The sequence below is a fragment of the Manacus vitellinus genome, unplaced genomic scaffold (assembly GCF_001715985.3).
Source record: "Manacus vitellinus isolate BGI_N305 unplaced genomic scaffold, ASM171598v3 scaffold_5_pilon, whole genome shotgun sequence".
Lineage (NCBI taxonomy): Eukaryota > Metazoa > Chordata > Aves > Passeriformes > Pipridae > Manacus > Manacus vitellinus.
In genome coordinates this window covers 22,895,503-22,921,736 of record NW_021940682.1, presented here as the reverse complement: position 1 = coordinate 22,921,736, position 26,234 = coordinate 22,895,503, and the positions used below count along the sequence as shown (strand labels likewise).

At 40.5% G+C, this 26,234-nt stretch overlaps 1 protein-coding gene across 1 annotated transcript; it reads left to right on the top strand.

Annotated features, from left to right (window-relative positions):
* Window positions 1-609: 609 nt before the first annotated feature.
* PLEKHG7 (pleckstrin homology and RhoGEF domain containing G7) lies at window positions 610-20,524 on the top strand. The gene is made up of 11 exons (XM_018080281.1): window positions 610-657; window positions 2,615-2,710; window positions 4,914-5,009; window positions 6,299-6,412; window positions 8,113-8,287; window positions 10,202-10,317; window positions 11,391-11,484; window positions 12,565-12,644; window positions 13,984-14,143; window positions 18,887-18,984; window positions 20,417-20,524. Exons 1-11 carry the CDS (start codon window positions 655-657, stop codon window positions 20,522-20,524), a joined length of 1,140 nt encoding a protein of 379 aa, XP_017935770.1. The 5' UTR covers window positions 610-654.
* Window positions 20,525-26,234: the final 5,710 nt, after the last annotated feature.

The following is a 26,234-nucleotide window of genomic DNA, read 5'->3' as shown; positions in this document are numbered from 1 at the left end:
TTTGCAGCTTCCCAGAGACATGGTAGTTGAGGACTCCTGTCAGTACCTAACTTATATGTGGACAACTGATGTTGGAGCAGGTCAGTAAGATGATAGTGGTCACCTTAAGACTAAACAAAACAATTTCCAAGTGACTATAAAGACGTAGTCCTTTGGTTCCTTGATTTTATCATCTGGAAAACAAGAAGCTATTGTCCATCCCTGCTTTCCAACAGCAGCACGATAGATTCAATTCCTTAGCGTCTGCAAGCTGCACACTATTTTTTGATACAACATCCCACAAACATAGATTATCCTACTGCATTACTTTCAAATTCACTGTGTTTATATTATAAATATTTTGGAGAAAAATGTCAGGTTTTTAAGAAATCTTTAAGTTTTCAGAAGAAAAATCACTAATACTGGTAGATGAGCTCTTTATACAGGAAATAAAACATAGATTCTTCTCATAAGGTCTGAAGCAGTTGATGAAACAATTGGTGGTTTTCTTTCTTCTTCAATCAATAGAGTAAATCTTGGCATGAATTTATAAATGGACAACAGACTAAGCAGAAAGATGTCGACAGCCGGTTAGAAGTGAAAAAAGAAGCAGCAGTGTGGGAACTTTTCACAAGTGAATGCACTTACTTTCTGGATCATTTGTTGGTTCTCAAGATGGTAACTTCAGATTTCACTTCACAAAAATAATTACATTATTTGTTCTGCTGTCAGCATGGCAGATACAAAGCCACCTGATATTTCTCATTAGGTGTCTATGGGGAATGACTTAAGCACTTGGTTTTTCTCCCATCTTGCCCGCTCATCCTGTTTTCACAGTTCCCTTTGGTTTCCACCTTTATTTGGCATATTTCTTCTAAACATCACTTTCTAGTGATGCAATCTAGTGCTTTGCTGATTTCATATTCATTCAGCAATTTCAACTGATATCCCACTATTCCTCTCACAAACGCTGAACTGAAGCCACTCTCCAGTTGGCTATTTCTGTACTGGACTATTTCAACTGAATGTTTCTGTACTACCAGTATGGAACATTATCCTCTTCATTTAACTTCATATAGAGCTACAGCTAAATTATCCTGACCAGAGCATGAAATCCTCAGAACTCAGCAGACCTGTAATTCTAATATTACATGAAAACAAACATACTAAAAGCAACTCCTCTCCCAAAAAATCTATATTACCTCCATCCTAATGAAGAGCTTGCAATATGAACAAGAATATTACACACAGTTACAAGAATAGCTGCACTATTTAAAGTCACTACACATCAAAATTAAATGTATCCATTTAGAAGGATGGAAACTTCCATAAATATTTTCTTATATTTTTCTCTTATTCTGCACAGACAATTTCTGATTTTTATTAGTCAAAGGAAAGAGATTTGTGAAACATTTTCCATATTGCTGAAAAGTTAGCCCAGACAGTACAAGAAGTATTGCAAAGTAATGGAAACAGAGGAGTGGGCTGAATTCCTCCTTGATGGGACAGGACAGGAAGTAGGAGGAAAGGGAATGACAGGACCAGCTGTTGGTCCTAGGTAGAAGGAAAGATCTTTCCTTCTGTACACTTTGTTCAGAAAGCTGAAAAGATTAAAAAGTGGTGAATACTTGGAGGGATGATAATAGCAGACATGCAGGCCCCTTGGTGAGTCTGATGTAGGAAACCACAGACAAGCCTTAGCCAGCTCTGCATGACCCATGAATGATGAACTATTCAGTCCACGCCAGCTTCTCAAACTCTCCTGCCAAAGAACCCATTGCATTTGGGTAACCAGTTTACAGATACCTACTTGCTTCAAAGTACAGAAGTATTCCACCGATTTTAATGAATCTCCACGGGGAGCTTTAAGACCACCATAAATTCCCTTTAAGCTCTCAGGTCAACCTCCTCGTGGTAACTAGAGAGTTACACAAGGCTAAGCAAACACTCTCACTAGCTATTCACTCTTGGCAACTGGGTGATGGGTTTTTCATTAATGCTTTTTACACATAAAAAAATCTATTTGGTAATCCATAAATTTTAAGCCTTTTTCAGATTTAGGTCAGATTCAGTACAGCTCAATCAGCTTAAATAACATAAAATCTTAAACAGCTAATAAGGACACATGCAGTTTTCATGCAATGGAGGTTAATAAAACAATCCAAAGAGATAAAAAATCTTCACAGGGCCTCTACATTATTCCAACAATATATTTTTTTTCCCATAGTAACCCTAAACTATTTAAATGCATGGAATAGGAAGGAAAACATTTAGAAAGGTCATAGAAATGTGTAACTGTGCCCTGATGTTACTAATTCCTTCATGCAGGGAATCTTCAGGTGGCTCAGTTGCCCCTCTTCTGCCAGAGGTCACAGCAGGGACATAGCTGCTTCTGTGGTAGCCACAAAGAAACCACAGAGACATCACTCATACCCTCTTCCACACACAAACCCCAATATTTAGCCTTCAGTCAGATCAGGAAACTTTTCTCAGAATGCCATATTCTGCCCTCCCCAAATCAAATTATCATTTCATAAAAATTACAGTACAAATACATAATTTTTTTTTTCTGGGGGGGAAGATACATTGAATTGGTACAAATTGTATATAATATGAATTTGTTTTGGTTTTAAAGATATTTATGAACACCCTAAGATACCTCCAGAGTAATGAATTTCTCTTGGATGTGGATTTGTGGAGACTTTTTGCAAACTTAGAGGAGTTAAACAAGGTGAGTAAAAAAACAGAAGTGTTACTGAGATCAGAAATCAACCAGCCCAGTAAAAGAAGACAACAAACCATCCATAAAGTTTCTATTCAGTTTCAGTGCTCACATTTGGAACTTTGTTCAAATAATCAGTGTTCTCATTTCTATTTGGTATATCAGTGAGGGTCAAATATAACCAATGCAAATCATTCTCTTGTGTCTCCAGCAAAAGATAAACAGGCATTTTAAACACAGAGGAGAGCTCACTTGGCAGTTGTTTATGTAGTAAATACAAGTTTGGGACTATTTCTCATAAGCAGTGACCTTTTAAAAGGATTTGTGACGATAAACTCCTCCTACACAATCCTTACAGCAAAACAGTAAGCATGGCAAAATAACTGCTACAATGAGTTCCCTTTTGCAAACAGACAGGCACAAAGACTTTGCTGTCTATTATGCCACTCCAACAGAGCAAGTTAAAACAAAACGGTGACCTCCTTTCTGCGGCTGAGGTTTCCCTTGGCACGCGTGTAAGGATCTCTCCCACACAGACTGGATGCTCTGTGTTCATGTGCTACTTACCTCCCATGGTCCAGGAGGAGGGAGGCCACAAGGCTTGGCTGTGATGTGCTCCAGCTCTTTGCTGCTTCTGGCCAGTTGCTGAGAAACCACTTTCAGCTCCTGAAAGTTAAGAAAACTATAAATGCATTTTACTTTAGAAGCAAAACAGAAGTTTTCCTTAGTTTGAGGGCCCTTTTACAGGACACCTTACGCTTAACAGCAAAATGAATTTTGGAAAGCAGTCTTCAGCTGCCTTAATTGAATGACTGCTCACAATCACATCACTTGCCCTAAACCAGTTGTTGAGTTTAAGCTTCTTCCCATATTGTATTTCCCTTGCCTTAATAGTGAGTATCTCCTTTTTTAGCCAAAACAAGAAAATCAGGAAAGGTCTTCAAAGTAGGGACAATTAACCAGAACTCAAACACATGAGCAAGGCACTGCTGCTCAGTGACAGACCATGCACCTGGTGAGCTGCAGAATGACCAACTGAGCAGGTCTGTAGGTACAAGGAAAGAGATTTCACCTGTTTCACCTTTTGTTTGTTGTGGACTAAGACCATACATGCAGGCAACTACTAGAGTTCAGCAGATCTGTGGTTGTTGACTTCTTTGTTCTCATTCAAAGAAGAGAGTGGTATATATTGCTGTGTGCTCTGAGCTTGGCTGGAGCTAGGTCATGTCTTGAGAGAATTATCTTTAATACATTTCCTATTTTACTTTCTAAGTTTGTTGTCCTTATTAATGAGGATGACAAATGATCATCTGTTATGCGTACTGGCATATAAAATAGTGATTAAATGTAGGAGAAAGTAGCTGCTGTCAATGCCTTTTATGACTTTTTTCTTGAATTTTACAGCATGTGTTTCTTCTTGATAGCAGGCTGAATCCATGAAAAAATGCATGCTGTAAAAGATGTAAATGTCAAAATTAAAGAATAGGTATCATCCTATAAGCAACCTTGCCCCCAAAAACACATCAAACAAAGCAGTGTGCAGGTACAACAGTCCCTAGCAGTATCACAGTGGATGACGTGCCCTTCTGGCCTAAAATTTGGCCTAAAACTGAGCCCAGTCACGAATTCATGTGAAAATATTGTGCTCAGGAGGCAAGTGTGGGCTTAGGAACAGGCTCTGACTCCCCTCTGACCTATAATGTGGGCACGCTTGAGTCCAATTCAAACTTACGGGGAATCTGTGACTTTTTGTAGTGTTTTATAGAAACTTCTTCTATCTTCAATTGCATGAGGCAAACTCAAACTATGAAAGATGGTTTCTTCCTCAAATGACTCTGAAGGCTTCCTTAATTGTCACACATATGACACAAAAAATCAGTGTTTTTCAGTAGACACCATTCACCCATTGTCAATTTTCATGTCAACCTATATTAAATACAGCTGCTACCCTAAAACTAGTTTAAATGGAATAACTAATCTTGTTTCAAAGCTTTTATCACAAGTGGGTATTTCTATAGATTTGTTTTAGTTTCCAACTAATTCAAGCATTCTGGGCATAATTCTGAAGATAATTCTGGCAATGTCAGAGAGAAAAGTATAGACACCCACTAGGCTTGGAACCTTTTGAGAGCCCAGGAATGGGAAAGAAAGTTGTTTTAATCTTAACTTCAGGTCACTGATGTTAATCTCTCTCTTTTTCCTCCTTACTTAGATAAGTCTCAGTTTTCTGAAAACTTTTTTTCAAACTGTGAAGGAGCATATCAGCAAGTCAGAGTCTCCCTTGGATTTCAGCTCCGTACTCAGAACGGTAATACAATCAGAAATATTTTTGCTTTCAATAGCAGTAGGTCCTTGCAGCAGACCATTCATCATAGCATGCAGGTGCTTTAGAACAATCAAGTCAGTCAAGGACATGCTGTCTGTCACAGGCAGTTTGGTCTCAGCCTCAAGCAGCTCCTATCAGCAGGATGTTTTTCTTTTTATTCATTAACATGTTTGAAGCAGTTGTGGAAATGTACTCTGTATGTGGAACAAAGTGTGGAAAGATTTTCCCTTCCTGGGGAAGAGCAGCCCAAACCCTGAGGAGTCTTGGCCACTAGCAGAGGAGAGCTTCCTGCTCTATGGAAGGTATTTCCCCGAGACCAGACCCCAGCCCCATCACTAGATGTTCCCTGCCTCCTTCCACCCCTTCACATGGATCCTCCTTTACTCCCTGGACCAGACCCACAAATGTTTTAAAGTGCTTAATTAAGAGCTCAATGGGACTGAAATACCTATTACACTTTGGCCTGTGTCTGCTAAGCAAGAGAGAGGCAGAAACACAACTGCCCTGTTGCTGCCAAGCCTTGCTTGCCCTGCAACCTTTTTGGGTAGTCTGTGTGGTAATTCTCTAAGAGCTATAATTCCCACACAACTTCCCAGTGCTTGTAAAGTTGGAAATATCAATACAGACAGAAAATCAATTAATGGACCTGAACTTTCCCTAGCAGTAGAGGCCTTTAGAAAACTTCCAGGAAATACTAAAACAGACCCTACCTGAGTGTTAAGGGGAAAGGCAGGCTAAAACTTGGTTTCTCACCCTGTTATCTCTGACTTCAGGCATTCTTATTGAAAATGTTTGTGTGAGACAGAAAAAATCCCAGACAAAACTGCATTTTATGATGGACAACATTCAACATCTCCAACCTAAATGATGTTATGCTATTATTTCTAAGAGCTATCTAGCATACTCAAACAATAAAATACTAAGCTGCATGAAGTCATCAAAGCTGTTTCATAGGTAGTGGTTTTATCTTCAACTTCTACATGAATTTCACATCATTTATTTTTAATGAGAACAAAGTCTAAAAATGTGTCACACCTCTGCAGAGCCGTTAGAACTGTGCTCCCATGCATTGCATGACTGATTTTTTTACTACTTTACACTTCTATTACTGTTTAACTTGCCCTTTACTTTTTTAATTCCCCCTTTTCCTCTTCCCCTATTTTCCTAGGTACAATGAAATCTCAGGTAAAATATTACAAAACCAAAACCATTGTTTCTCCTTTTGTCATAATATTTTCCTTTTCTGATAAATTTCCAAGTCTTTTTTGCAGTTTTTCCAGGGTGACCTCTGCCAGACACACCAGATTTATTGCCTTAATTATACTTCTGCTGTCTTCTACTTGGAAAAACTGAGACTGAGAGAAGATTTTGGCATCTACCTGAAAGTAAAGTGATGATTTTATTGTTACTGTCTTCAGAACTCCTACCTTATGACAGGATTTTAACAGCAGACTAGGAAAGTTCATTCAGACTGTGTAGATAGCATTTCACATCAGCTTTTTGAGCTGCGGAGGCTAACACCGATAAGTCCCCCTTTTAAGTGTATGTTCACCTGCACATGTGAAAGTCTATACTTGTAAATTAGACCACATAAGAAGGGAAAGCCAAAAGGGAGGAACTGGCTGCAGTTTTGCAGGTAGAAAACACATACTACTAGCCTCTGTAATTTAGATATTTTGCACACAATCCCTTGACTCAATGACCTCCACTTTAACAGAGTGAAATGGTTACAGAATTAAAAAAAGAAACAAAAATCAAGCCACATTGTAAATTCTCTCTCAAAACAACACCATTAAGTAAGCATTTATCTCCCTCTAAGGCTGGAAAGAGCTATCAGTGACGTCTTTAGCAAGTTGCAGCACTAGAGCAGGTTCTGTCTTTGCTGACACCATATCTACAAAAGCTCCCGCTGGTGCAGTGGTGGAGATCTTAGGGAGAAGACTCTGCTCTTTCCAATATCATTAGCAGACCAGTGTGTCCTGTAAATACCTAAGACTGATCCTCGACATTACAGGTTTAGAAGGAGACACCTGAAGTAGTGGGCTTTTCTCACTGGCAGCCCAAAACTGGGAGGACATTTCCTTGTAGCAGGTCAACTGCAGCTTGGGCCTTGGAGTTTCTCATCGCTTGCCCCCTGACAGGGATTTCATACATTCACACCGAGGAAAAAGTTCCCCAGTGGCAAGTAGCAGTGACCCTAAAACCTAAGGTGGCCTTCGAACCTAACTCAGGTTAATTTTCTCAGGTTTTCCTGAGAAAATCAAAACAGGAAATAAATAAGAGCACCATTTTGTCTGATAGCATGGATACATCATCTGAAATGGAAAGCAGCAATGCAGAAAGTGCATCTGGAGGAGTGCTGCAATTCCCTCTGTAGGAAACTGTCCTGGTTTTGGTTGGGATACAGTTAATTTTCTTCCTAGTAGCTGGTATAGTGCTGTGGTTTGGATTTAAGATGAGAGCATCTTGATAACAGTGATGTTTTATTTGTTGCTAAGCAGTATGTAAACTACATCAAGGATTTTTCTGTCTCTCACCCCACCCCACAAGCAAGGAATCTAGGGACACAAGAAGTTGGGAGGGGACATGGCAGGGACAGCCGACCCCAACTGACCCACGGGATATCCCATATCATATGGTGTCATGCTCAGTATATAAACTAGAGGGAAAACTGCCTGGGGGGGCCTCTGCTCTGGAGCTGTCTGGGCATAGGTCAGTGGGTGGTGAGCATTGTGTACCTCTTGTTTTGTAAATTCTAATTCTATTACTTTTTCTCACTGTTTCTGTCTTATTAAACTGCCTTTATCTCAAAACACAAACTTTATTTTTTTATTTCCCAGTTCCCTTTCCCATCCCACAGAGGTGAGGGGAGGAGAGAGTGAATGAGTGGCTGTGTCGTTTAGATACCTGCTGGGTTAAACCATGACAAGAGCCTTTATACTGCCCTTGCTCTCTCTGTGAGAGAAACTCATGTTTCACTAGTCCCTGTCTCATTAGGGTCAGCTAATGATGCAGAAAATTCTTTGCTACCTCCCAGCCAGGGAGCAAGCTGAAGCCTAAGGCAGGTTTTCCTTGTCTTCAGCAGTGGTGTGAACAAAATGAACAGTGCAAGAGGTTGCGTTTGCCAGAGCTGCTGGTCGCTCCTCTGCATCGACTGACGCGCTATCCTCTCCTCCTTAACAACATCTGGAAGAGGAGCACTGATGAAACAGAGAAAGGCCTTATCCAGTCACTTAAGGAGAAAGTGGAAAAGTCCATACGTAAGTATGCAATTACCAACTAGCAAGTTACCTGGATTTTTTGTGCATGTCCTTTGGAGTGTGAATTGGTCCAGTCTGTCTGCAGAAATGCAATGAGGATGTTCCTGCCTTTCTACAGTCCTGAGCCTCATTCTGTAGGGAATTACTTGGGCCACCTTGTGCTGTCAAAGCTTCTCTGAGCAATGCCACAGGACTCCCAAATCACTGAGTCACTTGTATTTTCTCAGAATCATCTGCATGACAGGCAAACAACTAAGAGCAGATCACAAATTGGAACAAATCAAGAAATATCTCAAACAAAGAAGTCTTTGAGTGGGATTTATGTCTTGGGAGGATTTTTTTGTGGCTGATTCTTAATAGGATAAATTTGCACTCACAAGGAGAATAATATGTGCATGACCTTTCACTAATGACAGGGTTCTGCCATGTAAAGTAGCTGAAGAGTTGTCTCAGCTACAGATTTTCTCTAAGTATTATGGAAAATAAGGGGTTGGTCTAGGTATTAATTTTTTCCTGCATTTTGTTTTTAGGTAAATAATTTATTAATTCTATATAATTTATTAACTCAGTCTTGTTCAAGAAGCTTTAAATGCATCTCTAAGTGTCTTATGGTCATATAGTTCATCAGCAGATAGATTTATTCCCCAAAGGCTTCATTCAGTCCCCGCTGAAATCAGACATGACATTACATCAGCAAAACACTTATCCCAGCAGTCTTGACAGGGAGAAGTGGCAAATAGTGCTTCATTCTCAGGAGCAGCACACCAGGGCCTTGAGCCACCCAGTATGGTGGGCCACTCTGTGCTGCCATCCTTCTCCTCATGCCAGAGGCTGAAGGCTTGAGCATCTCCCCAGGAGACGAGGAAGAGAGAGAGTTAATGTATTCTACAGATACATAAATCTGGGGCTACTTCTTCATGGGTAAATACTCCCAATGACAGAATGACCACCTAAAAGAGAGACTCGGGTTCTTTTTCTTCTTGCCAAGTCTCATGAGGTGTCTATCCTAATGCCACACAAGAAGCACACTTTTCTGCACAGAACGGGTCCCATAGGAAAATAAAGAGGTCTTATTGATAGCCTGGAGATGTCTACTGGGAGGACAGCAGTTTTAAGTATGGCCCCAAAAGACCATGGGATATCTGGGGAATATTACTGGCAAAGAAATAGGTCCTTTCAGAAATTAGAGACCTCTGGGAAACCAAAGATAGAGGGGTGATCCCTCTTTATTCACAGACACCTGACGAGGATCTGCCTTCATTTTTTGATCAGTGAATCAGTGACAAAAAAGAACAGTTGCAGTCTCAGCATTACCCTTCTGGTGGGGAGGTGTGTGTCTGAAACCATCATCTGCAATATCACTCAACCCGAAAAGTTGAAATTGAAGTTGCAGGTCCATTAAAGCTTTCCCCATATTGGCCCTAAATCTGCAATGACACAGTCCCCATTTTTCACATTCACCCCAGTTAAATATTTCAGTCACTTCTGGCAACACTTCCTCCAAAATTAATTCTCAGTAATTTCAACAGTCTTTTTAGCAGGCTGTAAATTATGAAAATTATTTTTCTCTCACTATACCACACAGTTTAGAAAGGCAGGACCTTTTTAAAGATATTTTTTAAGATTACAGTTTTATTGAGTTTTATATGATTTCCTCTGTTCCCCAGACAGATTAGTAAACACAACCTTTTCATTTAGCAGTGAATTTAAGCATCTTTGAATTCATGAATTGAAATTCTGTCCCTGTTGATCTAAGAAGAGTTCAGATATTTTTTACAATGAGGCCAAGATTTCATCTGGGGCCTCACATGTGACGCACTTTGGTTTCACTGGACAAAATCACTATTTAGCATCTTCTAGAAACAGGACTGCTTATGCCAACCTTGGCAGTAACTGAGGTTTCACACATTTCAGGGGACCTGGAAGGTAAAGTCAAGTGGTTGGACAACTTTCAGAAGTTCAGGCAGCTGCAAGAGGTCATAATTTGGCCTCAGGTCTGGGATCGTGACAAAAGGTTCTTTGTCCCAGAGGTAAGCAGATTTGAAAGGGCATTTTTAACTTGGGGAGGATTTAGTTTCCTATCTATCTTTATAATGTGGTCTAAAGTTGGCTGGTTGTCTGTATTCCATTTACTGGGGATGGCTCTGCTCTAACAGGAGCAGCTGCAAACACTGTAGCTGAACACACACAGTGCCTTGGATGACAGCATGGGTTGCACTTAGTCTTTTCAACTTTCCCTTACGGTACTTGTTGGCTATTGGTCTCATGCCTGTATTTAGCCTTAGATGGAGTTTACTGCCTGCTTTGGACTGCATCTAAGGCTAAATACGGGCATGAGACCGATAGCCAACAAGTACCACAAGGGAAAGTTGAAAATAACTTTGAAGAGAGAAGAGAGCGAACTCTCTTATCTGCGCCTTTTTATATGTTGTGTTACGGAAAGGAATGATATGGAATACTTCCTTAGATTCCTGACCCCGTTGCTAAGGAAGGCCTAAAAATCCAAGAAACCAACCCACTAGAGCTTAGCTAGCATCCAAGAGAGTGCAATCATACAGTCCAGGAAGACTCTCCAATATTTGCTTTTAGGAGACAGAATGAAATGGGATACATGTAAGTATTACCACCATTTTACAAAGATATTAATTGGAAATTATTTGCCTCTCTCACTCCTTGAGCTGAGCCAAAGAACTTTCCACTTACATTTCAGTAGCATTACAAAAAAATTATACATTACACCTGGGTGTACACCTTTCTGCTGTAGTTATACCCTTACCCAAATAGACAGACTTTAAGCAGCACTATGGTAACATCATCAAGTGAGTCTCACCTCAAGGATTTTGTCTGTTCATATACAGAGCTGCAAAAACTATTAAACTCACTTCAGAAAAGTAAACACCAGCTTAACATTTCAAAAACATAAATACATTTAAGCAATAGCACTGCTGAAGAAACACAGCCGTGCTCAGTTATCAGCTGTGTGATGTATTTAGCCTGAGATACGAACACATGTACGCTCATCTTCTTTAAGTGCTGGTTACCTCCCAGTTCACCATCATATATGCAAGAATACTCATTTTTTCTCTCTCTTTTTTGGGTCAAGTGTTTGAAGCAAAGCTTAAGAGAAAACAGCAGTGAAAACATTTTGTCTTCAGCGAACAGACGTCTCCTTCATGAAGGGAGGCTGACGTTAGCAGGTAATGTTCCTGAATGTCCTGGTGTTGCGAGATAGCTTAACAGAATTATACATTGTCATGGCAGGTCCAGAATGAACCTCTGCAATAGCACATAGGCAGGTGCATGAAAGAAAAAGCAAATTTACAGCTTGTCAGAGAGAGATTGAGATATGGGCAAATTGCCAAAAGGATAAGTAGTCTGTATGACTGTTTACTGCCACATCTGGATACTCAGTCTGCCAGGTGCTGAAGAAATCAGTTTGGCTGGCCAAAACCAGCCACTCAAAGGAAGCCTTTGCTGTCTTATTGAAAAATGTGGAAATAGGAAAACAGGCAGTTTAGACTGTCCTATACAAGGTGCCCCACATGGCAGGGGACTGATGTCAACATATCTCACTGCTCTAGCACCATGTCTAGTATGTGTTTCCCTGAAAATTACTAAGTCCAAAGGTATTTCCTATTTTTATTTCAGCATCGTCTCTACTAAGTCTGCTGTTCTGATAGATATCTTGGAAAAAGAAGGTGTTATCCTGCCACGTGGCTTCCCTTTCATGAGCAGAGCTCTCATACAACATGCCATTAACTCCACAGGTAGCAGAGTGAGCCCACACAAGCAAGTTGATTTCTACAACACTTACTATCACCCTTGCATGATGATATCAATTAACATTTCATCACTGCAAAGGCATATGAAAAGGGCAGCATACCAGGAAAAGGTGGCACTTCCCTGTTTCTCTGCCATTTTCAGAAGTTTCACTGCTTACCAGGCAGGATTTGCTATCTGTAGCATGCTGATTGTTGTATTTGTACAACATTGATCCAGGTAATTTTTCCTGGCAGGCAAGTAGTTGTTTAATCACAATGAGGTAGCTGCTACAAGGCACAAGTATTAGTAGCCAAAATGACCAAGTAACATATGATTTACTGTGTTTGACACAGACTCACATGAGGAATGAGTAGTTGTAAACTATCAGAAGCGAGGCTTCGTTGTTAAAAGCATTTTGTACAATGCAGTGACTCACAGATATGCTTCATCTTAGAAGCAGCAATTCCTTAAAATAATCACATGGTAAAATTGATTTTTTTTGTTTTCCTTCTCAGAAAGCACAAGACTCCTTGATGTCTACCTCTTCCTATTCGATGATTTCCTACTAATTACCAAAATTAAACGTAACAAAAAGGTAATAATATATAGAGATATACATGGTTGCAGTTGTAATGTTTTTTACTTTGGTAAGTATTTTGAAGGTACTTTAGCAGATTGATCTAACAACAAAAATACAAGATGACTAATCAGCATGAAGAACGGCTGATAATACCTTATGCTAACAGCAAACCATAACATTGATTTAAAACCCTGCTTCCAGGCTCAGCATGTTACAGGAATGCTACTGCAGGAAAATTTACATTAAAAAACCTTAATGTTTTCTTGATGTTGTTCTCATGCTGGATTCCTAAATCTCAGAAAAGGTTCAAGAATGGAAAAAGTTTTCTAATGTTCCCTGGATGACTCAGTTCAGTAACCTGAGATTTTTTTATCTGAGAGATATCAGAATTGTTAGAAAGAAAGAAAAAAAAAAAAAAGAAAAGAAAAAAAAGGAAAAATAGGGAAATGCTAAAATTATAGAAGGTTGGCTTTATTCTCAGTTCCTACATTGCCTGTTGTCCTCTCTTTGCCTTGATTTCCCCTAGCTCAAAGCTAAGATATAGTGACTCTGTTCAAGACAATATTTCTTAATGAATGGTGCTATAGAGTTCTATAATAATAAAGACCTGTATTTAGCCACCAAAGAAAGCCACTGTATGACCCAAAATTCCTAAAGCTTCAGTGTAGGAGTGCATCTAGCTAATTCAGTTTATGAAGCTGATGTAAAAAAAAGTCTAAATGGACCTTTGCTAAATCAAACACAAGTTTGTGTCTGATTTAAAGACTTCTTGCAGTAGTTTTTTTTAAGAAGCAGGTGTTCTGCTTTAGAGAGAAAGGAGATAGAGAAAGCATGCAGTGAGGGATCTGGGACCAGCAGCACAATCCCTTAGAAACAGTGGTGGTGAAGGAAGAAGAAATTCAAGGGACCTGGTACCCTCGGGCAAGTCTTTTCGAGGGTTGTCCCACATACACATGTTGGTGAACCTTCTGTGAAGGGCTGCAACTCATCTGGAGCTCTGGGAATCTTCTATCTTCTGCATGTATGTGAGGGGAGATGGTGAAACACACCTCCAAGGAATGGAGAAAAAGACCTGCTATTAAAATAAGGAGGGAAGGGGGAAAATCCTTTTGAATGTCTTTGGCTGTTTTCTGCCTGTGGATTTGTATTGTGTTTCTATTGTGTCTTTTTGGTGCAAGGTGTGACCTTGCAGGAGAGCTCCAGGTACCAGTGAGTTTTTCTAAGATTCCTCAGGCAAATAAGCTGCCTGTATATCTTTGATAAGAGAAAGCACATGATTTAGAGCTCTTTAGTGCCTATACTTCATGAGCAGATGGCAGACAACAAGCTAACCAGCTTCATTTTCTATTCCCAGAAATATGGGGGCTCAGACACCAGCTTAATCTCTGTCTGTCCTTCCCTCACTCCTGAGCTGCAGTCCTTCATAAGAGAGGGTGGATTTTGCACAGTCCTGGACCAGCCCATCCCACTAGACAGACTGATACTGAAAAACATTGAACTTGTCCAAGTTACAGGTATGTGCCTGCATGCATCTGAATGCCTTCATAAACACCACGTCAGTGCACTCTGTGTGTGGTAGTATAACATGCTGTTTGTCCACAACCCCCCCCCAGATGCCTGGAGTGCAAACACAAGTGCCTCAGCCACTGTGGCTTCACAGCTCTGCTCTTGCTGTGAGGCATGAGCTACTGCCACAGCCTTTACACCCCATGGCCCCCTGCCTCTAACAGTGACTTTCACACACATACCAGTGACTGTCAGGTATTATCCATTCACCCCAAAGGAGGAAAAAAGACTCAAATTACTTCTTTCTCACAGGCCAAGTATTTCCCTGCCCTAACTGTCCTAATATGCTCTGTCAAACCCTGGGCCTCTTTCCCAAGTACATTTTCAATTCCATAGTAGTTATGCAGCATTTTTTCACTTTTCTCACTACATTGTTCTCCTAGGGGTCCTCCCACATGCACAGAAGCCATTCTCAAGGAGGCTGGAGAGGAGATTTACTGCCTGTTGCTACTCCTACTCACCTCTCCATCAGTCCTTGAGAGGATGAAAATCACCCACCACACATCAATGCTTCCTTGTTCTCAGACATCCAAATGCATCACTGAGAAAAACGACCTCCTATAACTTGTGCTGTGCAGTTGGGTGAGGAGGAGAGGAGGACTGATTTCCAGCGAGAGTGACCAGCCTTACCCTGCCAAAACAACATTCCTGAAGTCACCAAATTAGAGCTGGGGTGAGGGACCAGGCATGAAACATCAGACCTCCCCTTGGTCTGAGCTGCTGATGCAGACTCTCGCACACCTAACCGTGGTGGTGAATGGTGCTACGTCCAGTTGGTGGCCAGGCAATAGTGATGTTCCCTAGGGCTCAGTACTGGGGCCAGTCCTGTTTAACACCTTTATAAAAGGCCTGGATGAGGGGAGTGAGGGCACTCTTAGTCAGTTCATAGACTACACTAAGTTGGGTGGCACTGTTGATCAGCTGGAGGGTAGGAAGGCTCTGCAGAAGGATCTGGACAGGCTGCATCAATGGGCCAAGGCTTTGAAAGGGTGACATGCCAGGTCCTGCACTTGAGTCACAACAACTCTGTACACAACAAACCTGTGCGGTGCTATGGGCTTGGGAAGAATGGCTGGAAAGCGGCCCAAAGGAAAAAAACCCAGAGGTCCTGGTCACCATGTGGCTGAACACGAGCCAGCAGTGTGCCCAGGTGGCCAGGGCCAATGGCCTGTGTCAGAAATAGTGTGGCCAGCAGGACCAGGGAAAAGATTGTCCTCCCTCTGTACTTGGCACTGGTGAGACCACATCTTGAGTACTGTGTCCAGTTCTGGGCTTCTCACTACAAGAAAGACATTGATGTGCTGGATCGTGTCCAAAGAAGGGCAACAAAGCTGATGAAGAGTCTAGAGGGCAAGACTTATGAGGAGCAGCTGAGGAAGCTGGGGGTGTTTAGCCTGGAGAAAAGCAGGCTCAGGGGAGACCTTATTGCTCTCTACAACTACAGGAGGTTGTAGCCAGGGAGGGGGTCAGTCTCTTCTCCCAAGCAACTAGTTACAGGACTAGAGCAAATGGCCTCAAGTTGAGCCAGGGGAGGTTCAGGTCAATCAGGTTCATCAAGAAGAATTTTTTCACTGAAAGTGTGATTAAGCATTGGAATAGATTGCCCAGGGAGGAGGTGGAGTCACCATCCCTGCAAGTGTTCAAGAAATGACTGGACATGGCACCCAGTGCTGTGATCTAGTTGACATGGTGGTGTTTGGTCAAAGGTTAGACTTGATGATCTTGGAGGTCTTTTCCAGCTTAATGGTTCTGTGATTCAGCCTAACACTGCCAAGATCACAGGAGCCTCCTATATAAAAGAGAATTAAAAGAAATACAAATCTCTTGGCTGCAGGGTCATCTTAATCCTAAAGACAGAGGAAAAGCTTAGGGAGCTAGAGTGCTCTGTAGGAAATCAATAGATAAGGAAAATAAACCTAGAGCCTGTAAAATTTATGATAACTTTGAAATATATTCACCCAGAGTATTTAGCATTCAGCATCAATGCTGAGAAGAAATAAAATTAGGCAATAAAAGGCAAATGACTAAATATGAGATAAGGGGATAAACACAGAATAACAACCCTTTTTTAAATGTGCTCCAGCACTGTCTGCCTGCCTAAGTCGTCTCCCTATGAACCCAGCAGAAACAGAGCAAACACATTAGCCACCTCTTGCCTGCAGGGTGGAGGAGAGGGCAGCCCCTCTCCTGCGTAAGCCCAGGCTAGGTGCCAGGTCAACAGCTTCTGCAGCCACCCTCCAGTTTGCATCTAAAAGATTGGCCAAAAAATCCATAATGGGAATGGGAATAAGATTTTCAGATTTTTTTTTTCCAAGACAGAATTTCCTACATTCAGAGATTTCTAATCAGGGTCTTTCCATCTTTGTGATCCAGCATCAGAATAGACAAAGTTGCCTTCTGCATCCCAGCCTAGGTTCTGTCCACTGGTTATGACATTACCTGCAACCTGGACCTCATTGCCTGACTTCTCTACAGCTACAGCTGTTCTTTCCAGCTACAGCTGTAGCTATGGCAGTCTCTGCTACTAACATGTAGTCTTGCAACAACTTGGAAGCCCCATCCTAATACAGGACCCCTTGGGGAGGGGTACAATAAAAATAGTGAGAAAAATTACTATAGAGAGCTTGCAGTTCAGATTTCCACCGTTCTGTGTAAAACAACAAGCAAACCTTCTAGTGTCAACAGAAAATGTCCCTTTGCAGGGGAAAAAAAATAATTAAATATTGTCTGGAATGTATGACCTTGGGGAACATTGCCAATCTATTTGCACTCTCAAGGAGACTTTCATTGCTGACAGCATTAAAAGATTAGTTAGCATGTTCTCAGAAAGCGCATGTGATCCATCCCATTAATCAAAAATGAAATCCTGATTTTTGATCTAACTTTTGTATCCATTAGTTTGCTGAGGGTTGAACTCACTTTGGAAATAAACAAGGCTCAATACAAGTACTAGAAAAAAAATATATGTTGCGATATCATAGAAATACCCTTTTGGCAGCAGGCAGGAAGCTAAAAATTATGCGAGATAATTCTAGTCCAAAGCCACCTATGTATCAGTGAAGGGATAAGAGGTAAAATGGTTTGCTCATAACACCAGGAAGCTACCCCAAAAGCAGAACTATCTGCAAACACCATAACAAAGTTACAAGAGATGTAATTTTACATGTAAGTGTTACAGTAGGAACACATCTCTGAAGGTTGTAAGCAGCAACATAATTTCTGATTAGAAGATCACTTTCCTTTTATCATTCCGCTCTGGATTTAATCTTTGCAACTACTTATTATTGCTCCATTAATAATATTTACACTACATTTGAAAAGGCCAGACCCACTGGTATGTTACTGTATCAAAGACTGGTAATCTTTACAGCCAAAGAATTGCTTTTAGAAAACATTATTGAGACCTTGATGCCAAGCGTTGCCCAGAAAATTCATTTTTAGAACTCTAAAGTTCTATTTCCTATTGACCACAGACAGACAGAAGGCATGAGTTCAGAAACATATCTCCTCTGCTGCTACAAATTTCTGCTGCTGATTTGCTGCAGTACTTTACCAGTCTGTGCTCCATTTCCCTTTTCTAAAAAACTAGGATTATAGGGTTCTTCATCTTGCAGAAACATTCTGAGCACTTGGAAACGCTTGGACAGGAAGCATTACACAGCAGCAAGATATAGTACATAGTACAAGACTTCAAGCTATATGGACTAGATGAATTTATCAAAAAGATATGTCAACTGCAGTAGGCTCAGAAAAATGCTGCCTTGTCCCAGTAGCTTGAGATCTGAGCTCTTCTCAGGCTGCATGGATTCAGGAGCAGGGCTCTGCCTAGGGCGAGTGCTCACAGGGAGGCAATCCCACACCTCGGTCACCATTGCTTCATTTAGAGTAATATCAACTCCAGTTAAAAAAAAAGCAATGCCATGTGAATCCAGAGCATTAAAACAGGATGCTGTGCCCCTCTCCCTGCTACTACCAGCCCACCCAAGTATGCCTGTTGTCTGCCACAGGGTTTTGACTGCCTGAAGATGTTTTTCCCTCCTCTGCCCCTAAACTTGCTTCATAGCAGACTTAAGCCACCCCTTCATTCCAGACGTGACATTCGTGTCAATTTGACCCCTTGCAAAGAAACCTTCCACATGGTGCTCAAAGTCATGTTCAGGACCAAAAGTTTGGCAGGAAACAGAGTGGCAACATGCTTGGCCCTGCAAGATATTGCTGCCAGCAGACAACTGGGGGCATCCCCAAAAGGAGAACCAGCTCAGGCACACACCCAGGAAGAACCCAAAGCCACCATTAGCCCAAGTGCAGCCACTTCCCTATGTGGCAGCTGTCATCTGGACTTATTTAAATAAAATAAAAATAGGGCCTTTCTCTTCAATTTTTGATACTTGTTCTCCCCTAACTTCAGTTATGATTTAGTCCACTTTAAGGGAAATATTTCTTAATGATCCTCAGCTAAACTTAAAAGCACCTTAGCTGCACAATGATAAAGTATTTAAAAATAAAACAAATGCAAGTAGAATTAAGATTTTGAAATAAGAAAGCTTCCCACACAACAAAAAAAATTGACCCTATCAGGATTGAAGAGATGATTACATATATCATTTCTTCAATCATAATAGATGTGATATAAAATGGGACTGATAGCTGTATGAGGTGCACCTATATCACTTCTTCACATTCTTCCACAGTCTTCAGCCTGCGAAATGCTTTCCTAATACAGCATGAAAACAGGTATCGGCAGTGTATAGCGGTCTTCTTGCTACAAGCTCCAACAGAGACTGCCAAGGTAAGTAGCACATCTTTTTTTTTCTTCTCTAATTATACAACTACACTTTCCCCAAAGGAGGCTGGCAGCCTAAAAGTGGTCATGCTGTGATAGGAATCTATTACAGTTGTGACATTTGACCAAAACCAAAACAAAACAAAGTAACACCTCAGTGCTTTGGCTCACACATTTGTTACAGAATTTTTGCTGTTGAACATGTACCAGCTTTATACCAGGGTTGACAGCAGGTCATATTCTTGTTGAAAAACATTATCAATTCTGATTGCTTAAAAAAAAAAAAAAGAACCAGCCATTTCTTGTGTCACAGAAATGAAGATGGTCAGCCCCCCCAGAGAAGTCAACACCAAACCCTGCCCACCAACTCACATGCAGTAGTACTCAGATCAGAAAACTGTCTCATGCTCATCTAGCACAACATGCATCTTGCAGTTTCAGACTGAACAGATGGTATGATTAATTTCACTGTTATATAAATTTGCCCCTCATTTTCACACCATATCCCATTTCTAGTAACAGCACTGTATATAACATCTGAAAGTGTGTCAAGCACTTCACAGTATTCCACTTTCTCATGTAAGTTGAATTTCATTCTGCAATACCTAATGCACAGAAATTTGACCACCACTAACACTAATGCTTAAAAGTAAACGGCAGTAGACTTTTTCAAGGAAAAGAAATGAGTGAATTCTTTCCATATCCAAGCCACTGGTTGGTACTTGGAACAGGTATCTACTCAAGAAGTTGTTACCTTTTCCTGTTATTGAAATATGACCTTTCCTTTTCAAAGCTGCCTTCACACCAGGGTTACCATCTTCTCAATGTCATAGAATCAGAGAATAGTTTGGGTTGTAAGGGACCTTTAAAGGTTTTAGTCCAAAGAATTAATCCTTTTAAGAGTAGTTCAATATCTAATCAATTCAGAGACAAATCAGCTTCTGTGATCAGACCATCTGCATTAGCAGAGAGAGAAGGAAGTTACATATTTTAAATTATCTCTCCAGCCATCACCCCCTGTCCTCACGCCTGGATGACAGCAACTATAGAGCTGAATGTTGTCAGTACAATGACAGAAACTGGAATTCAGATGGCAGCACATGGCAGATCTTGGAAGGGAACAGAACTTGCAAATAGAACTAGGGCTGTCTTAATCAGAGGAATAGAGGAACTAATAAACATCACATAAAAACGGGTGAAATAGCCTGCAACAAACTTCACCATTACAAGCAAACAGAGCAAATCCTACCTTCCAATCAAAAAGGAAACATACACTGGAAACCTCTGGCCACAGACACAGATTCCAGCAGTGTGTAGTGGCCTGAGCAAGAGCCTGAAGAAAGGCTAAATAAAACTAAAGGCTCTGTGTGTTTATGCATCTGAACTAATGGAATTTTTTTAGGTTGTCTTGGTTTACAAATATTTTTTCTTGTTACAGAAAGCATGGAAGTCACAGATAGAAACGGCAATTGCTAATTACACCACAAGACATGAAACCAAGAAAAGCACTGAGTTCTGCTTCCCAGTTGAATCCTCTGAAATTTAATAATGCCAGCACTGCACTGACACAGCCAGTGGAAGACTGCTGTGGTGATAACACAGTTATCTCTTCCAGAATGCCTGAAGTTTCTGAAACTAATAGATTTCTGACTTGACAAGACAAAAGTGAGCAGTTCGGAACATGCCATGTAGGAATAAATTGGAGGGGGAGAATGAGCCATGAAACAAATTTATGGCTCCTAGAAGCTCTTTTGCTTCATTTAAGGAAGACTATGTCCATCCAGGGAAGCTTTAATACAGCTTGTAATTTCCTAGAAAGCGTGACAGGAAAAAAACCCTGTGTTGGTGAGGAGAATTCATTCACCAGAGAAGTCTAGAAGGCTTATTCCATCATTCAAACTGTATTAATAAATTTCATTAAACTACAATTGTGTAGCCATAGCTCCTGATAGTTATGCATCTCTACCTACTAAACTATAATATCACACAATGTTTTTCGCATATATGTGTATATATGTATATACATGTATGCACTTACCTGGTTCAGTCTCTCCAAATGCAGCCTAGGCTGCTGTAATACACACATTCCTGCTCTTCCCCTGTGCCTATGATGGGCAAGCTTCCTGGGAAAGGAACAGCCACTCAGGCTCCGTGCCAAGTGGCGAATGTGTAAAGCAGGAGAGCAGAACAGAGTGCAGACAGCAGATCTGCACAGGGACACCACACAAGCTGCAAACATTTAGCCACAACTTGGCTGACATGGTCATGCTCCATGTCCCCAACCCCAAGCTCAGCTGCACACTGCATCATACCTAGTGCTCACCAGAGGCTCACAGTATCTTGAAACCAACGCTGACAGGACAGGCTCACAGTATCTTGAAACCAATGCTGACACCTGACAGACTAAGCTCTGTGCTTTGAGTGCTGGCAGAAGGAAGCGAGTATTTCACTCTGTATATTTTTTACCAAAACAACCTTAAGCCACATCTGCTCACTTTACAAAACAAGTAGTGCCAGAGGTTCTGTAATTCCAGGAGGCCAGCATGTCTCCAAGGAGGACAGTAGTCACACACAGGTTGTCTTCATGGAGACACAGGTTCAACAGGCTCCTCTGTGGTCTCAAGAGAAAGATACCTCAGGAAACAGTCGAGGCAGAAATTGACTTCCCAACTCAAATTGCCTTTCAGAGACCTCTTCTCTCCATCTTTGTCCACTTTAACACAGACCCCCAAGCAAGATCTGCTTCAATAGCCAAACACAGTTTTTTGTTAATGCTCCCACAATTCTATAGTGTCTCTCATAGGACTGATCTCCCACATTAAACATCTGGCTTCTCTCTGCAACACAGTTCCACCCCAAAGGAGCTTTCCATCTCACAAGTAAGACTTTCGTTAGTCTAAAAAATAAAACAAGTGCTACTTTTGAGTCTTCCAGTTATGCCAGTTGTCCAACTGAATGTGATGTCTGAACACAGTCACTGGTAGAAGGACTCCAATCAAATGTGGGATACCCAGCAACCTTGTACAGCTACTGGGAATGGAAAGCCTACTCTGAATTTAACCTGTGAAAAAAACAGATTGGAAAAACAGTCATTATGACCCTGTCCTCGGGAATGTGAAAGCCTTTGTTGCAGTTCCCCCTAAGTCCAAGAAACTGGAGTGTTTAGCATGTTCTTAGATGTGTAGCTTCGCAACAGTTCATTTGTAAAAACTATATATCCCCCATTTCAAAGCAGCTTTGCTGCCTGAAATGAAGCAAGGTAGTTTTGAATGACATAACTGGTCTATTAGAAAGGTCTAATTTTTTTTATTGTTATTAATAATTCCTTCAACAGGTTAGAAAACAAATTGACATTTCAATAACATTTCATTATCATTTATACAGAACCGGTTGATGCATGGTGTCATCTTCTCATCCAAATCCACAGCAACCTTCCAAATCACAGAGTTTAAGAATTACAGTGCACAGTGGACTAAATTCTTTCACAATGTAAGGCACAACTACATGATCACAAGTAGTAAACACAAACACTGAACATAGAACTTAAGAGACTCAAACTTCAATTAAAAAGAAACAAAACCAAAACACACTCATGCCAAAAAAAAAAATCTATCTACGCCTATCAAGATGATATGATCCAGTTTAAAAGAAGTACAGTACTCTGTAAGTAAAACCGCAACGTAAGTCTATTATTATACATTATTTCTAAATACCGGATAAAAACTTATAATTTTTTCCATTTATATTTTATACAATTATACAGAAATTAAGCTGTATGAACAATATTCACATCTGCAATAATAAACTGATCATTAAAATTCAGAAAAGGCAAATGAGACCATGTACTTTGTGGCACGCATCCATTACAGAATACCACTCATCAAGTTCATATCTCGAGTACTGAAGAAAAAGACAACCAAATTAATGGTATATTTGGTGTCTGAGGCTATCTATATCCAAATGACAAAGCTGCATACAAAATTGTTTTTACCCAGCAGACTGCAATTATGAAAGCCTGTGGTTATGATTTATTTTCTGTTCAGCAGCTAGAGTTTGCAAGGTTGAAACTACAGAAGTTAAAAGAATATAACAGTGTATAATAACTTGAAAATGTTGGATACTTTCAAACACACATTTTAAAAAAAGACAACTTTCTTTTCCTTTTTGGTGGTAAACTTTTGCAATTTTGGCATTCACTATAATTTTATTCGCTATAACTGTAACAGTGAGAAAACCTTATTAAACTTACCTAACGTTTGAATTTCACACTGAGAGGTAGCTTAAATGAAATCTTATGTAATGGCATCAAATGGGGAGGTTTTATGATTTTTTTTGTGACTTTTTTTCTTTTCTTAGAAAAGTGACAATTCCTATACAAGCAGCATTTTGGACATATTACTATAAAAAGTTCTGGTATTTGCTAACCCAACGAGACGTTCTTTCAAATATCCCTTTTGTGCCAGGAATGAAGCTTTAGCGTGACACAATGGAGGACTTTGCCATAAAGCCAACAGCAGTAGCCTGGACCTGCCAGCACCAGCATGTTGACGTATAACAATGAACACTTTTCCCCAGCCCTCTTTACCCAAAAAAGACAAGAAATACAGATGAATTTGGCTTTAGTGTTTAGTTTAGGCCATAGGGGGAGGGAAAATTGGAAAATACCAGGCTTCTGCTTTCATAGTAACATGAATCCCAAGGGTTAGTAGGGCTCCAGTAATGTTCAAATGCACAGATACTTCTCGATCTGCTGCACAGTGAGTGCATAGTATGTGGAGAGCTACAGGCAATAGGTAGAGTTTATTACATTACCCAGTACCTGTAGTCTTCCTTATTGTGGACTTAAATGGTATCTAATATTCTCTCTAAACATGCAAAAATCTTTATTCAGTGCCCCTTAAAAACAGAAACAGAAAAATACCCCCAAAACTGAGTTTCTGAGGTGAGACTTTATTATCCAGTTACAGCTGGTTTTGAAAAGTACATCATTTAGTGCTTTTGGAGAGGCTGTGGTTGGACAATAATTTTAAACTTATCCTAGAAGGGATGCTGAGGCCAAGACTTCAGAAGCTAAGAACTGGACAACTAGCAAGATCCTTGAAAATACAAAAAATTCATTTTTTCTCATTTTATAATCTTAAAATTAAGTTCTACAAAGACAACATGTATGTGACTAACATGGCTTTTGCTGTTACACGTGCTCTCAGATGATGATTGCGTTTTTGGTAAAAGGAATTGTGAGTACAATTCTCCTTACATAGCAAGGGACCAAACGTATACAGTGAAAAATCCAGCTAATAATAAACCTTCTGTCCAATGACTACAGCTAATAGATGCAATGCAAATTATGTCATTCCACTTACTGTAGATCCTATTAGTTAGACAGCAAAAAGTGCACAGTGCAAATGACAGTGCTGTTTCCTACTCCTGCGAGAATATGACAGCAGGAAGGGCGGTACTTGGAGGAGTAATTTATCAGTTTCAACATACTCAAACCATGATATCATTCTTCTTGGCATAGTTTATATTCTGTTGAACTTCAGCTCCAGCATTTTTCTGTCCATCACTGAGCACTGACCATAAATTTTTAAAGTTTTGCAACAAGCATTTGTTCCAAATGTGTGGTTAACTGATACTTAACAATCCAGAAAAGTACTCGAGTTTTCCAGATCCCTTCTTTAGGAATGTTATTTCTCTTACACCTAGCATGAGAGGCTCAATTGTTCTTGCTCATGTAATACAAACACAGAAAGGTTACTTCATGCTTCTGCTCCAAATCCCTTCTTGCTTCACTAAGAAAGCTTTTCCAGTGAGGATTCACAAATAATCCTCAAGGTCCCAAAGCCAACAAAAGTAGTTATTCATTGTTCTTGTGTACCTAGCACTCCACACTCCATGGCAACTTGGTTACTTGACACCTTCCAAAAACAGAGGAAAAAAAACCCACACAGTACCCTAGAGCCTTGGACTCTTGTGCCAGAGAATGAAGCCAGCTGAAAAATGAGATCCCTGTAAACCTCTTGCCTCTGTTGGAAGCTCCAGCAAAAAATTCCTTTTGTCTCTTCATCTGCAGACAGCAACTTTTCCTACTGTGACTCACTAATTTTATCGTCTTTATTCAACCTTTGCAGAAGGGGGAAGATTACTGTAGGGAATACGGGGGGAGAAGAAATAAATAACAGAGAAATAAATACAGCCATCTAAGATCAAAAGCCTGCCACTGACCTCTGCAATCCTACCTGCCTCTAGAGGGGTTGCAAGACAGAAGTATGATGTATTGCTGACACGAGGACAGAGTGGAACAGTGGGATTTGACATTTTGGAGGAAAACATGCAAGGGACTGGGGGTCTTTGACTGGGAAGACAGGCGATGTCTCAAGGAAGTTAAAGAACCTCTTCCCACCCTTAACAAGACCATCCTTACTGTACTTTTATGATAGCTTCCATAGCTTGTCTCTGCCCACATAGCAGCTAGTCTGTCCTATTCTGCTCTCCCTGAAATTCCGAATGTGGATGGAGTGTCCTGAAGAGGAGATAGTTTCAAGAACAAAGCCCACACTTCACTGTGGGCTTTGTAATAATAACTAGTAACCAAAGGCAGCTTGAGGAACCCACACTCCTACTGGTTTGAGTGCTGATTTTACCATTATTTTCACCTCTTCCTCTATAATGGCCATTTCTCAGTGAATCAGAGCAATCTGCCTCTTACTAGAGGTTGTGAAAACACAACACCGTGCTTCCTCCAGTTCCAAGACTCTAGTCCCTTCTGCCATTTTATTAGTTTTTTCCTCTGTTCCTGTGTCTGTGGTCTGAAAAGTCAGTACACTAAACTATTTTGTCTGGAATCCTTTGACTTAGCATTGTAAAAGTCACCAGTTTTTTTACTAGGTTTTCCTATTACTTAGATTTTAAAGCAGTGAAACAAAAATCCTACATTTCTACTGAAACATGCCCATCATAACAGTCAGAGTCTGTAGGCAGATTGGTAAATACAAAGCTTTTCACTTTCCAGTTTCCCTCATTATGGGACATTTTACTGAGCTTGAGCACAACTTCCAACCTGGCAGTGAAGCCAATCATTACAGACTCCAGTATACCAAACACTCATCGACAAATACAGACCAGCACTAAAAATTTTAAGCACAAAAGGAGCATAAGATTTGACAACAGAGTCATAAATTTACTACAGCGAAAAGCTGTAGAAATCCTGACCTATTGCTGCAGACTCAATGCTCAGGCAGAAAAGTTTACACCCC